The sequence below is a fragment of the Chiloscyllium punctatum genome, chromosome 22 (genome assembly GCF_047496795.1).
Source record: "Chiloscyllium punctatum isolate Juve2018m chromosome 22, sChiPun1.3, whole genome shotgun sequence".
Classification (NCBI taxonomy): domain Eukaryota; kingdom Metazoa; phylum Chordata; class Chondrichthyes; order Orectolobiformes; family Hemiscylliidae; genus Chiloscyllium; species Chiloscyllium punctatum.
Genome location: NC_092760.1, coordinates 59710528 through 59725738, shown reverse-complemented (window position 1 = coordinate 59725738; position 15211 = coordinate 59710528). Strand labels below are relative to the sequence as shown.

At 54.3% G+C, this 15211-nt stretch overlaps 1 protein-coding gene across 2 annotated transcripts in view; it reads left to right on the top strand.

Annotated features, from left to right (window-relative positions):
• Positions 1 to 1074: 1074 nt before the first annotated feature.
• Positions 1075 to 15211, top strand: part of LOC140493692 (D(4) dopamine receptor-like) — a 42767-nt gene continuing 28630 nt past the window's right edge. Inside the window, exon 1 of one of the 2 annotated variants that reach the window (XM_072592427.1) lies at positions 1075 to 1622. In XM_072592427.1, coding sequence (XP_072448528.1) covers positions 1338 to 1622 — 285 coding nt within the window. In that variant the 5' untranslated portion in view covers positions 1075 to 1337. The remainder of the gene's footprint in view (positions 1623 to 15211) is intronic. The other variant, XM_072592426.1, reaches the window with a different exon arrangement.

Below are 15211 nucleotides of genomic sequence, written 5' to 3'. Positions count from 1 at the left end.
CACCCCAGTTCAACACCGGCCCCACCTCCAAGTCAATCAATTTTCACGCAGCAAGATGCCATTAGCAGAAATGTGATAAAAGTCAGATGTTGATCGGGGAATAAATATTGTCCAAAAAAAAGCTTTTCTTCCAAGTAGTAACTCTGGGCCGTTCCCGCTCCCTGAGAGGATATTGCACATAGGCACACCTGGAGATTATCGGTATATTTACAGAGTGAGCTGCTTGAGTGTGTTTCTGTTCAGGTTTTGTCTGCTGGAAGCCGGAGCAGGATTTCGAGCACTCTCTCCAGTCTCGAAGCATTAACGGAGTCAGACGGAGCGCTGTGACCCATCAGTCAGTATTACCCAGCCCGAGGAAAGGAACCGAACCGATACCGACAGCGAGCAGAACGGCTTCCCGTTCCTAGCTCCCGGAAAACTTCTCCCAGCGACCAGCCAGCTCCTGGTACCGGGCAGAGGATTGCGATGGAGATGCTTCTAAACCTCGGGGAAGGTTTTGAGTCTCTGCTCTCGGGGTCGGAGTTGTAGTTCGGAGAGAGGGCTGTCTCTGGGGTTTGGGGGGTATATTTGGAGTCATTTGGGGGTCACTGGGCTGAGACCGTGTCCTCTTCCTCAGTTGCGGAGGTCCCAGTCTCTGCACTGGTTTTGGAAAGTCTCTGGTGTATGGAGATTTATTTAGTGTCTTTTTCTGGATTTGGGGGTGAAATGGGGTAATTTGGGGTTAAACCGGGTCGAGTTTGTTTTGTGGCCCTCTGCCCAGGTTTAGTGTCTCAGTGACGTGTTTGCGGGGTCTGTGCCTTAAGGGACAAGGTTTGAGTTTCTAGGGTTCGCTTTGGGCGCCCCTCCGTTTAAGGAGTAGGTTTAGGGAGGGGGGGGGGGGTCTCTGGGCAGGACTTTGGTGGGGGGGTTGTCCCTGAGCTGTGTTTGGGGGGGAGGGGGGTTGTCCGGGCTGCGTTTTGGGGGTTCCCGGGCTTTATTTGGGGAGGGGGAGTTCCTGAGCTGTGTTTGGGAGGGGGGGATGTCTCCGGGCAGTGTTTAGGGAGGGGGTTGTCCCTGAGCTGTTTGGGAGGGGGGGTGTGTCTCCGGGCAGTGTTTAGGGAGGGGGTTGTCCCTGAGCTGTTTGGGGGGGGGAGAGTTCTCCGGCCTGTGTTTTGGGGGTCCCTGGGCTATATTTGGGGAGGGGGAGTTCCTGAGTTGTGTTTGGGGAGGGGCTGTCTCTGGGCAGGATTTGGGGATCCCTGCGCTAGGTTTTGTGTCTCAGGGTCGGAACGGGTCTCTGGTGTCCGGGAGGCGGTGAGATGTGAGGGGGTTTTGGGAGGGGACCCCGGGCCAGGGAGATGCCGGCACTGCCCTCACTCTCTGGGATCCCGGGAGTTGCAGAGATGAACAATGTGAGTAGCAATGAGACCGAGCCGGGCTCGCAGTCTCAGGGACATGATTTAGCCGCACTGATCCTCGGCACTTTCCTGATCCTCCTGATCACCGCCGGGAACTTACTGGTCTGTCTCAGCGTTTGGACCGAGAAGCCGCTCCGAACAACCACCAACTTCTTCATCGTCAGCCTGGCGGTGTCTGACCTCCTGCTCGCTGTGCTCGTCCTCCCGCTCTATGTGTACTCACAGGTAACAGGGAGAGGGGGCAGAGTCCCACAGCAACCCCCTACAGCTCACACACTCACAGCAACCCCCCCCCCCAACACACACACTCACCCCCCACATACACCCCCCCAACACACACACTCACAGCAGCCCCCCCCCACCACCACCAACACACCTTCTCACACACACACACACACACCCCACATACACCCCCCCAACACGCACACACTCACCCCCCACATACACCCCCCCAACACACACACACACACACTCACCCACACACACACCACATACACCCCCCCAACACACACACTCACCCACACACACACACACACACACACACACACTCCACATACACCCCCCCAACACACACACTCACCCACACACACACACACCACATACACCCCCCCAACACACACTCACCCACACACACACACACCACATACACCCCCCCAACACACACACTTACCCACACGCACACCACATACACCCCCCCAACACACACACACACCCACACACACACCACATACACCCCCCCAACACACACACACTCACCCACACACACACACACACACACACACACTCCACATACACCCCCCCAACACACACACTCACCCACACACACACACCCCACATACACCCCCCCAACACACACACACTCACCCACACACACACCACATACACCCCCCCAACACACACACTCACCCACACACCACCACCCCCACATACATCCCGCCGCCCCCACACACACACTCACCCACATGCATCGTCACACCCCACATACACCCCCCAACACACACACTCACCCACATACCACCACCCCACACATACATCCCGCCCCCCACACACACACACACTCACCCACGTGCATCATCACACCCCACATACACCCTGCCCCCCCACACACACCCCCCACATACACCCCCCCCCACACACTCACCCACACACACCATCACCCCCCACATACACACACCCCAACACACACTCATCCACGCACACCCTCACCCCCCACATAAACCCCCCGTCAAACACACCCACACACACACCCTCACCCCTCACATACACCCACCCACACAGACACACACTCACCCCCCACATACACCCCCTCACACACACTCACACATACCCTCACCCCGCACATACACATCCCCCCCACACACTCACCCACACACCCCCTCACCCCCCACTTACAAGCTCACCAACACACACACTCACCCCCCACATACACACCCCCACACACACACCTACATACACGCCCTCATCTCCCACATACACCCCCCCACACACCCTCAACCCCCACATACACCCCCCCACACACACACAGACACACACACACCCACGCACACCATTAACCCCGCATACACACCCACACACACACCCACACACACCCTCAACCCCCACATATACCCCCCCACACACATCCTCAACCCCACATACACACCCCCACACACAGCCTCAACCCCCACACACACTCATACACACCCACACACACCCTCACCCCCCCCACATACAGCCCCCCACACACAAACCCACACCCACCCTCACCCCCCACCTACACACCACCCCACACACACCCCCACACACCCTCAACATCCACGTACATACCCCACACACACACTCACACGCGCACACCGTCACCCCCCACATATACCTCCCCACACGCAAACCCACACACACCCTCACCCCCCCACATACACACACCCCCACCCTCACCCTTCCACACATACCTTCACCTCCTACATTCCCACACCCCCACATTCCCACACCCCCACATTCCCACACCCCCACATTCACCCCCACAGACACACCCACACACTCCCCACACCCACACACACTGCCCCACACACACACTGCCCCACACAGACACCCTAAACCCCATATACATAGCCCCTCGCGCACACCACACCCCCACACACACCCTCTCCCCCCACACCCACACACTCCCCCACACACTTCCCCTCTCACACCCTCACCCCCCACATACACAATCCCCCACATACATACCCACACACTTCCCCCACACATACTGTCCCCCGTCCCACACACACCCTCACTCCCCACATACACACACCCCCCACACACACCCTCATCCCCACATACACTCCCCCCCCACACACACCCACATACCCCGACACTCCCACACCCCCCCACACACACACACCTTCACCCCCACATACACACACCCCCACACACCCTCTTCCCCCCCACATACACACTCCCCCCACACACCCCCTCTTTTCCCACATACACAACCCCCACACACACCCCACACACATCCTCACCCCCCCACATACACCCCCCCGCACACACACCCACACACCCCCTCACCCCCACATACACAACGCCCCCTACATACACACCCTCACCCCCCACATACACACACCCCCACACACACATTCCCCCCCACACGCACACCACCCATACACCACCCCACACGCACTCCCCACACACACACCCCACGCCCCAACAGACACCCCCCCGACACACAACCCCCCCAAACGCACCCCCCTACGCACCCCCCCACACGAACCCCCCACACACTCCCCAATCACACTCCCCACACCCACACCCCTGCACACACACACACACACCCAGAGCCACCCACAACCCCCCACACCTGCACCCCCCACACCCCACACGTTCCCCCCACACCGCCACACACCCTCACACCACCCCACCCCACACCCCCCACCCTCCCCTCCTCACCCCCCACACAGCCCCCCCCCACACACATACACCCACACACCCCCCCCACCCCCCACACACACCCCCGACACACTCCCCGCACCCACACACTGCCTCACACACACACTCCCCCGCACACCCACACCCACACACCCCCACACCGCCCACACACACACCTATACACACCCTAACCCTCCACATACACCTCCCCACATACACACCCACACACCCCCCATGCACACCCCTCACACACCCCACATGCACCACCCCACATGCACCACCCCACATGCACCACCCCACATGCACCTCCCCCCCAAACACTCCCCCACACCCCCCCCACACACCACACCCCCCATCCCCCACACCCCCATCCCCCACACCCCCCCCCACACCCCCCCCCCACACCCCCCCCCCCACACCCCCCCCACACCCCCCCCCCACACCCCCCCCCCCCCACACCCCCCCCCCACACCCCCCCCCCACACCCCCCCGACACACACACCCCAACCCTCCCCCACCCCCCCCACACTCACCCCCCCCCCGCACACCCCCCCCGCATACCCCCCCCGCATACCCCCCCCCCACACCCCCCCCCCACACCCCCCCCCCACACCCCCCCCCCACACCCCCCCCCACCCCCCCCCACACACCCCCCCCCACACACCCCCCCCCCCACACACCCCCCCCCACACACCCCCCCCCACACACCCCCCCCCACACACCCCCCCCCCACACACCCCCCCCCACACACCCCCCCCCCCCACACACCCCCCCCACACACCCCCCCCACACACCCCCCCACACACCCCCCCCCACACACCCCCCCCACACACCCCCCCCCCCACACACCCCCCCCACACACCCCCCCCCACACACCCCCCCCCACACACCCCCCCCCACACCCCCCCCCACACACCCCCCCCCACACACCCCCCCCCACACACCCCCCCCCCACACACCCCCCCCCACACACCCCCCCCCACACACCCCCCCCCACACACCCCCCCCCACACACCCCCCCCCCCCACACACCCCCCCCACACACCCCCCCCACACACCCCCCCCACACACCCCCCCCCCACACACCCCCCCACACACCCCCCCCCCACACACCCCCCCCCACACACCCCCCCCCACACACCCCCCCCCACACACCCCCCCCCCACACACCCCCCCCCACACACCCCCCCCCCACACACCCCCCCCCCACACACCCCCCCCCCCACACACCCCCCCCCCACACCCCCCCCCCCCACACCCCCCCCCCCCACACCCCCCCCCCACACCCCCCCCCCACACCCCCCCCCCACACCCCCCCCCCACACCCCCCCCCCACACACCCCCCCCCACACACCCCCCCCCCACACACCCCCCCCCACACACCCCCCCCCACACACCCCCCCCACACACCCCCCCCCACACACCCCCCCCCACACACCCCCCCCACACACCCCCCCCCCACACACCCCCCCCCACACACCCCCCCCCACACACCCCCCCCCACACACCCCCCCCCACACACCCCCCCCCCACACACCCCCCCCCCACACACCCCCCCCCACACACCCCCCCCCACACACCCCCCCCACACACCCCCCCCCACACCCCCCCCCACACCCCCCCCCCACACACCCCCCCCCCACACACCCCCCCCCACACACCCCCCCCACACACCCCCCCCCACACACCCCCCCCACACACCCCCCCCCCACACACCCCCCCCCACACACCCCCCCCCACACACCCCCCCCCCACACACCCCCCCCCACACACCCCCCCCCACACACCCCCCCCCACACACCCCCCCCCACACACCCCCCCCCCCACACACCCCCCCCCACACACACCCCCCCCCACACACACCCCCCCCCACACACACCCCCCCCACACACACCCCCCCCACACACACCCGCCCCCACACACACCCCCCCCACACCCCCCAACCCCTCACTCACACATCCCTCACCCACGCACACACTCACCCACGCACACCTTCACCCCCACACACCTTCACCCCCACATCCATCCCCAACACACACGCACACTCCCCACCCACACATACACACACCCTCATTTCCCCCACACACACACCCTCACCCCAAGACACACCCTCACTCCCTGCCTCCCCACACAATCCCTTAACCCCCCCCACTCCCACCCTCAATGTCCCCCACACACACCACCCTCACCCCCTCACCCCCCATACATACATCACCCCCTCACCCCCCCATATACACATCAGCCTCTTATCCCCCTCCACACATAACCCCCTCACCCCCCACACGCCTTAGCCCCACACACCTCACCCCCATCATCCCCCACACACCCACCCCAAACCCCACACGCTCCCCTCCCACACGCTCCCCTCCCACACGCTCCCCTCCCACACGCTCCCCACCCACAGACACCCCCCCACGCACCCCCACCACGCACCTCTCACGCACCCCCACCACGCACCACCCCCCACGCACCACCCCCACGCGCCCAACACACCTCCCACACATAAACCACGCGCACCCCCCCCACGCGCACCCCCCCCACGCGCACCCCCCCCACCCCTCACTCACACACCCCTTCACCCCCACATACACCCCCAACACACACACACACTCCCCACCCACACATACACACACCCTCACTTCTCCCCACACACACCCACACACCCTCACCCCAACACACACACACCCTCACTCCCTGCCCCCCACACAATCCCTCACCCCCCACATCCACCCTCAACCTCACCCCCCATTCACACATCACTCCCTCACCCTCCATACACACATCACCCCCTCACCCCCCACACGCCTCAACCCCACACATCTCACCCCCCCACCCCCATTACCCCCAACCACCTCATACACATCACCCCCAGCTCTTCCACACAACACCCCAAATCCCCACAACATCTCCCACCCTCCACAACCCCTATCCATATACTACACCCCCCACATAATACCCACCCATACACAATGCACTCCACTCCCCCCACACAACACCCACACCCCCAACAACACCCTCACCCCCATAGAATACTCCCCCACCTCCTCCCACACAACACCTCCCACTCCCCCACAAAACATCTCTCCCACACAACACTGCCCACACACAACACAACCCCACACAACTCACCCGGAACAACACCCCAACACAACCACCCCCAACCCACCCAAGGAGGACACCATCCCACAGCACCCCACATCCCCACAACACACAACCACATAACCCCCATTCCCCCTACAACACATCAACCACCCTGGGGCATGGAGGGATTCTCTATACCAAAGCGAGTCCCAACCCCCCCCCCCCAGGGGTGATTGTCCCAGAACGTGGGGGTAGGGGCAGGGTAGAAGGGGCACAAACCCCAGGGTGTTGAGGGTGAGGGACACTGATCCCTCAGGTGGAGGGAACCGGGTTCTGGGATGTAGAAAGCACGAGGAAGAAGTGGAAAGTAATGGAGCTCCTTTAAGAGCCCAGACCACTGACAGGTTTCAACACTTTATTTTTTAATTGTCTCAACCGTGTTTATACAACCTTTAGGTGGAAGCCTGAGCTGATAGAGATATTATTGTCGCATTAGCTAATCCTGAGGTAAATTAGCTTATATTACACTTTTTTAAAGGACACAAGAGGGTTATGGTGGAGGGTTGTTTTTCAGACCAGAGGCCTGTGACCAGCGCTGCACCACAGGGATTGGGGCTGCATCCACTTTTGTATTTATATAAATGATTTGGATGAGAATATAGAAGGCATGGTTAGTAAATTTGCAGAAGACACCTAATTTGGCAGGATAACTGACAATGAGAAGGATATCTAAAATTACAAAGAAATCTTGATTAATAGGCTGAAGAGTGGCATTGGAATTAATTCGAATAAATGTGAGGTATCACATGTTGATAAAACAAACAGGGGCAGGACTTCTACAATTAATTGTCAGGCTTTGGGTAGGGTTGTAGAACTGAAAGACCTAGGGGTTCAGGTACATAGATCTTTGTGTTACAGGTAGACGGGCTGGTTAAGAAGGCATTTGCCTTCATTGCTCAATCCTTTGAGTATAGAAGTTGAGATGTCAGGTTGATGCTGTACAGGGAATTGGTGAATTCTCTTCTGGAGTACTGTGTCCTGTTCTGGTTGCTCTGTTATAGGAGACGGTTCAGAAGAGGTTTACCAGCATGTTGCTGGAAATGAAAGGTTTGAGTAATAAGGATAGGCCAGGACATTTTTCACTGAACATAGGATCAAGGGCTCTGACTCCCTCGGTTATAGGATCGGGGGCTCTGACTCCCTCGGTTATAGGATCGGGGGATCTGGTACCCTCTCGGTTATAGGATCGGGGGATCTGGTACCCTCTCGGTTATAGGATCGGGGGATCTGTGACCCCTTCAGTCCCAAGAGTGTAGTGCTAAAAAGCACAGCAGGTCAGGCAGCATCGGAGGAGCAGGAGAATCTAGGTTTCGGGCATAAGCCCTTCACCAGGAATGAGGCTTGTGAGTTGGGTCTGAGAGATAAATGGGAGGGGGTGGGATTGTGGGGAAGTAACTGGGAAAGCAAAAGGTGGATGAAGGTAAGGGAGAAGTTGTTAGGTCAGGGGGGCAGTGATGGACAGGTCTGCAGGGCGGTACCGAATTGCAGACTTGGGACTGTGGTAATATGGAGGCAGGGGAAATGAGGTAGCTGTTAAATTCCACATTTATCCTGTGTGGTTGCAGGGTCCAAGGTGGAATATGAGGGGTTTCTCCTCTGGAATCGGGTGGTAATGGTTTGGCAGTGGGCTGGTGTGTGTAGACCTGATGAGGGAGTAGCGGAGGGAATAGTCTTTTTGGAAAGCTGTTAGGGGTGGGGAGGGAAATATATCTCTGGTGGTGGGGTCCATTTGGAGATGGCGGAAGTGACGGAGGGTGATATGTTGTATGCGGAGGTTGGTGGGGTGAAAGGTGAGGACCGGAGGTGTTCTATCCTTGTTGCATTGGGAGGAGTGGGATTCAAGGGTGGTCATGCATGAAGTGGAGGAGATATGCTGGAGGGCATTGTCAACCACGTGGGAAGGGAAGTTGCAACCGTGGAACAAGGAGGCCATGATCCAGCGCATCTCCTCCACTTCCCACACCACTGCCCTTGAACCCCGCTCCTCCCAACCCAACAAGGACAGAACTTCTCACCTTCTATCCCATCAGCCTCCGCATACAATGCATCATCCTCTGCCACCATCAGAGATATATTTCCCTCCCTCAGTGTTCCGAAAGGACCATTCCGTCCGCAACGCTCTCATCAGGTCCAAACCCCCCACCAGCCCACACCTCACTCCTGGCACCTTTCCCTGCCACCACAGGAAGTGCAAAACCTGTGCCCACACCAGTTCCCTCACCTCCATCCAAGGCCCCAAAAGATTCTTCCACATCCATCAGAAATTTACCTGTACCTACCAATGTCATCTACTGCATCCATTGCACCCTGTGTGGTCTCCTCTACATTGGGGAGACAGGACGTCTTCTTGTGGATTGTTTTAGCGAATATCTCTGGGACACCCACACCCACCAACCCCAATGCGCCATGGCTGAACACTTCAACTCCCCCTCCCACTCCATCAAGGACATGTAGGTCCTGGGCCTCCTCCACCGCCAAACCGTTACTACCTGATGCCTGGAGGAGGAACGCCTCATATTCCATGTTGGGACCTTGCAACCATACGCGATAAATGTGGATTTCAACAGCTTCCTCATTTTCCCTCCCACCACATTACCCCAGTCCCAAGCCTCCGACTCGACACTGCCCTCCGGTCCATTACTCCTCCTCTGACCCATCTCCTCCTCCCTCACCTTCATCCACCTATCGCTTTCTCAACAACCTTCCCTCCAAACCCATCCCCCCTCCCATTTATCTCTCAGCCCCGACCCTCAAGCCTCATTCCTGATAAAGGGCTTATGCTCAAAACATCGATTCTCCTGCTCCTCAGATGCTGCATGACCTGCTGTGCTTTTCCAGCACCACACTCTCGACTCTGAGCTCCAGCATCTGCAATCCTCACTTTCTCCTTCTGACTCCCTCAGTTATAGGATCTCAGGTCTGAGTTCCTCACTTGTAGGAACTGGGATCTAACACACTCAGTGACAGGACAATATGACCCACACAGCTGCTATTCTCATCTTCCTTGGTGGGGTATGTCATGGGTTTGGATAATAACTTTGAAGGAGCCTTCTTGAGTCAGTGCTGTGCATCTTATAGATGGTCCACTACTGGCATTGCGTTGGAGAGTGTGAATGTTGAAGGTGGTAGATGGGGATCTAGCAAACTATGATGGTGTCAAATTTCTTGAGTATTGTTGAAACTGGACCATCCAGTCAAGTGGACAGTATTCAATCATACTCTTGACTTGTGCCTTTGAGATAATGAATAGGCACTGAGGAGGCAGGAGGTCAGTTACCAATGACTTATCAGTCTCTGCCTTAGTAACCAACTTATTTGTGCATTACATAAAAATATTTCTCTCCCTTTTTTGTTTCTTTTGCCTTTTAGCATAAATCTAAACCATTGGTTTATTGACCCTCTGCCAATGGAAAGTGTTTCTTCCTATTTACTCAGTGAAAAAGCTTTATGATTTTTGAATGCCTCTGCTAAATCTCCTCTTCGCCTTCTCTGCTGGAAAGAGCTTTCCATTCTTTCCATGTAATTGAAGTCCCGTATTACTGGGACAACTGTGTTAAATCTCCTCTGTATCTTCTGTAAGATGTTGATGTTATTCCTGAGGTGTGTCTGGAATTGAATAACATATTCCAGCTAATACGATCTCCAACAAAGGACCATCCTCAGTCATTTCTAACACCTTCAATATGATATCACAACCCAAATATATCTTCCCTCCCCTCTCAGCATTCCCTAAGGGCAATTCCTTATGTGATGTCCAGATCCAATGCTCCATCACCCCCAGCACTTCATTCCCACTCTTGCCACGTTCTCACAAAATCATTTAATGTGTAACATGTGCCTGTTTACCTTCTTCATCCTTCAGGTGGAGCAGTGATTGGTTTGTACTTCTTTCAGTCTAGTCTACTATATTCATCACTCAAAATACGGTTCTCCGCCCGCGCCCCACCCCACCCCCCACCCCCCATTGCTCCGCTCAATCCATAAGCATGATGACAACCTTACGATTGCTCTGGTTGTGCTCTTGTGCTCACATTTCTGTCCTCGGTCTGCTGCTGTGTTCCAGCGAAGCCCAATAGAAGTCCAGTGAGGAACAGCTCCTCAATTTCTGTTGAGGCACTTTATAGCCTTCTAAATTTAACACTGAATTCAACAACTCTGAACTCCATTTGATATTCCACCAACACTGTCCCACCTCAATACCATTTGAGGTTGTCTTGCATTATTTTGCTTTCAGTCAGAGCATGTCTTGTTCCATCCTTATTGCCTGCTGTGTATCTGTACCTTGTCTTCTGTACAGCCATTATCACTTTCTTTGTCTTTTGTTTCATGACAGAGTCATGCAGCACAGAAACAGACCCTTTGGTCCAACTAATCTATGCTAAATAACTGAACTAGTCCCATTGCCTGTGTTTGGCCAATATCCTTCTAAACCTTTCCTGTTCATGTACTTATCCATATGTTGTAACTGCATTTGCATCTACCACTTCCTCTGCCAGTTCATTGCACATAAAAATCACCCTTGTATGAAAACTTTGCCCCTCAGGACCCTTTCAAATCTTTCTCGTTTCATCTTAAACATATACCTCCTAGTTTTGAACTCCCTTACCCTAAGGGAAGGACCGTAGCTGTTCACCAGAGTCTAGAGCTAAGGGGCACAGTTTTTAAAAGTAAGGGATCTCCCACTGAGACAGACAGGATGAGAGAAGTTTTCATTCTCAAAGCATCATAAGGCCTTGGAATTCTCTTCTTCAGAGCGTGCTGGAGAGTGAATCTTTGAATACTTTTCAGATTGAGATAGTTAGATAGATTCTTGGTTAAAAAGGAACTCAAAAGGTATAGGAGGTAGTTAGGAAAGTAGGTATTAGGCTATAATCAAAATGCCCATGATCCTATTAGATACAACGAACTGCAGATGCTAGAAACTTGAAGTAAAAACAGAAATTGCTGGAGAAAATCTACAGGCCAGGCAACATCTATGGACAGAAATTAGAGTTACTGTCTCAAATCCAGTGGAGACAATCCTGAAGGACAGGAAAGGCAAGGTCTGATTGGGGATAGTCAACATGGCTTTGTGCGTGGGAAATCATGTCTCACAAACTTGATTGAGTTTTTTGATGAAGTAACAAAGAGGATTGATGAGGGCAGAGTGGTGGATGTGATCTATGTGGACTTCAGTTAGGCGTTTGACAAGGTTCCTCATGATAGACTGGTTAGCAAGGTTAGATCTCATGGAATACAGGGAGAACTAGCCAATTAGATACAGAACTCGTGGTGGAAGATTGCTTTTCGGACTGGAGGCCTATGACCAGTGGTGTGCCACAAGGATTGGTGCTGGGTCCACTGCTTTTCATCATTTATATTAATGATTTGGATGTCAACATAGGAGGTATAGTTAAGAAGTTTGCAGATAACACCAAAATTGGAGGTGTAGTGGATAGCGAAGAAGGCTACATCAGTGTACAACAGGTATTTGATCAGATGGGCCAATGAGCTGAGGAGTGACACATGGAGTTCAATTTAGATAAATGTGAGGAGGTACATTTTGGAAAAGCAAGTCAGAGAAGGACTTATATACTTAATGGTAAGGTCCTAGGGAGTGCAGGTTCACAGTTCCTTGCAAGTGGAGTCACAAGTGGATAGGATAGCGAAGAAGGCATTTAGTATGCTTTCCTTTATTGGACAGAGCATTGAGTATAGGAATTAGGAGGTCATGTTGCGGCTGTACAGGACATTGGTTAGGCCGCTTTTAGAATATTGTGTGCAATTCTGGTCTCCCTCCTATTGAAAGGGTGTTGTGAAACTTGAAAGGGTTCAGAAAAGATTGACAAGGATGTTGCCAGGGATGGAGAGCTTGAGCAAGAAGAAGAGGCTGAATAGGCTGGGGCTGTTTTCCCTGGAGCTTCGGAGGCTGAGGGGTGACCTTATAGAGGTTTATAAAATCATGAGGGATACGCGTAGGATAAATAAACAAGGTCTTTTCCCTGGGGTGGGGAGTCCAGAAGTAGAGGGCATAGATTTAGGGTGAGAGGGAAAGATATAAAAGGGATCTAAGGGACCTATCACACGCACAACCCTTTTTCATGCAGAGGGTGGTACGTGTATGGAATGAGCTGCAAGAGGAAGTGGTGGAGGCTGGTACAATTACAACATTTAAAAGGTATCTGGATGTGTACATAAATAGGATGGATTTAGAGATATAAGGGCCAAGTGCTGGCAAATGGGACTAGGTTAGGTTGGGATATCTGGTTGGCATGGACAAGTTGGACCAAAGGGTATGTTTCTATGCTGTACATCTCTATGACTCTTCATCAGAACTGGTCTTATAAAATGGTGGAGCAGACTTGTAGGGCAGAATGGTGTCCTCCTGCTCCTATTTCATATGTTTGTATGGACCAAGCTTTTATCCTGTAAAGATCTTTGATTTCCAGTCTCCCTGTTCTTCTACGCTATGTGCCCTCCCCCCACCCGCCCACCCCTCCTTCTTCCTTGCATCAATTCCATCACAATTACATCGCTTCAAGTCTGACGAAGAGTCATATTGAACTCTGCTTTCTCTCCACAGGTGGTGCCTGACCTGCTGAGTTTCTCCAGCACTCACTGTTTATATTTTAAATATCTAACATCCTTACTCTTGAAACTAATTGCTCTATTTAACTTTTGAACTTAATTTCTCAATTAATAAAGCTGTCTTTTTAAAAAATTTCCGAACTAGTTCTGTCACCTTCAAAGGTTTGTGCAATACAACGAAATGTTCTTGCACCCTCCTTTACATTTCTACCATGTACTTTATGCTGTCACTCCTCATCTTCCGACTGAAATGAATCACTTCACACTTCTCTGTTTTAAATTTCATCTGCCATCTGTGTCCCATTTCTCCTGTCTGTCTATATTCCCCTGAAGTCTGTTACTATCTAAATCATTAATATACATCAAGAAAAACAGTGGTCCCAATAGAAGCTCCCCGCCAACTTCTGGTGGACATCTTAGTACATTTCCTTCCAGTCTGAAAAAAATGATCATTCATGACTTCTGCTTGTTTCTGTTCCACAGCCAATTTTTGTATTCATGCTGCCACCAAACCTTTTTTAATCCCGTGACTGTTAATTGGTCTCTGTGACAGTGCCCATCCCTCCAGATGGCATCACTTACATTTTTGTTGATGCCTGGATCCCAGAGACTAATCCAAGACATGCATCATATCACAAGCAAGCCTTAATGTACTGTTCCCGTGACACAGTACGCAACACATCCCCTGACTTAAATCAAATATTCAAGTGAATGTAAGCTCCAAAATTAACCCTAAGTTGATTGATTAAAAGCTGAGAATGTGGAAACTGCTGACAACAAATGCTAAGCTGATATATTAACTGATGACTTTTCTCACAAGTCTTGTGGAATGTCAAAAAACTTTAGAGATTTTCCCATTTTTGACCTGCCCAAGATTATTCCCTTTACTTAGTTAAAGTGCCTATGGATTTGGAAACTCCTCTGTTTGAAACTAATGTCTTAAACTTAAAGGCAATGACAAAGGCATGAAGACAGCCTTGGCCAAAGTAATCTTGGAAAATAGATAAAAAAGTAAGGCAGAGAATGTGACGAACATTGAAGGAAATGGTTCATAATTCTCAGCAAAGATATCTTTTGTTGAGAAAGAAGTAGTTGACAAGAAGGAATGAATCATCCATGGCTAACAAAGGAAGTTTCCAATGGGATCAATATTTATTGCCCTCCACTGATAGGTTTGAAAGGAGAGGAATGTAAAATAAAGCCTGCCCCCTGTCTGCTGA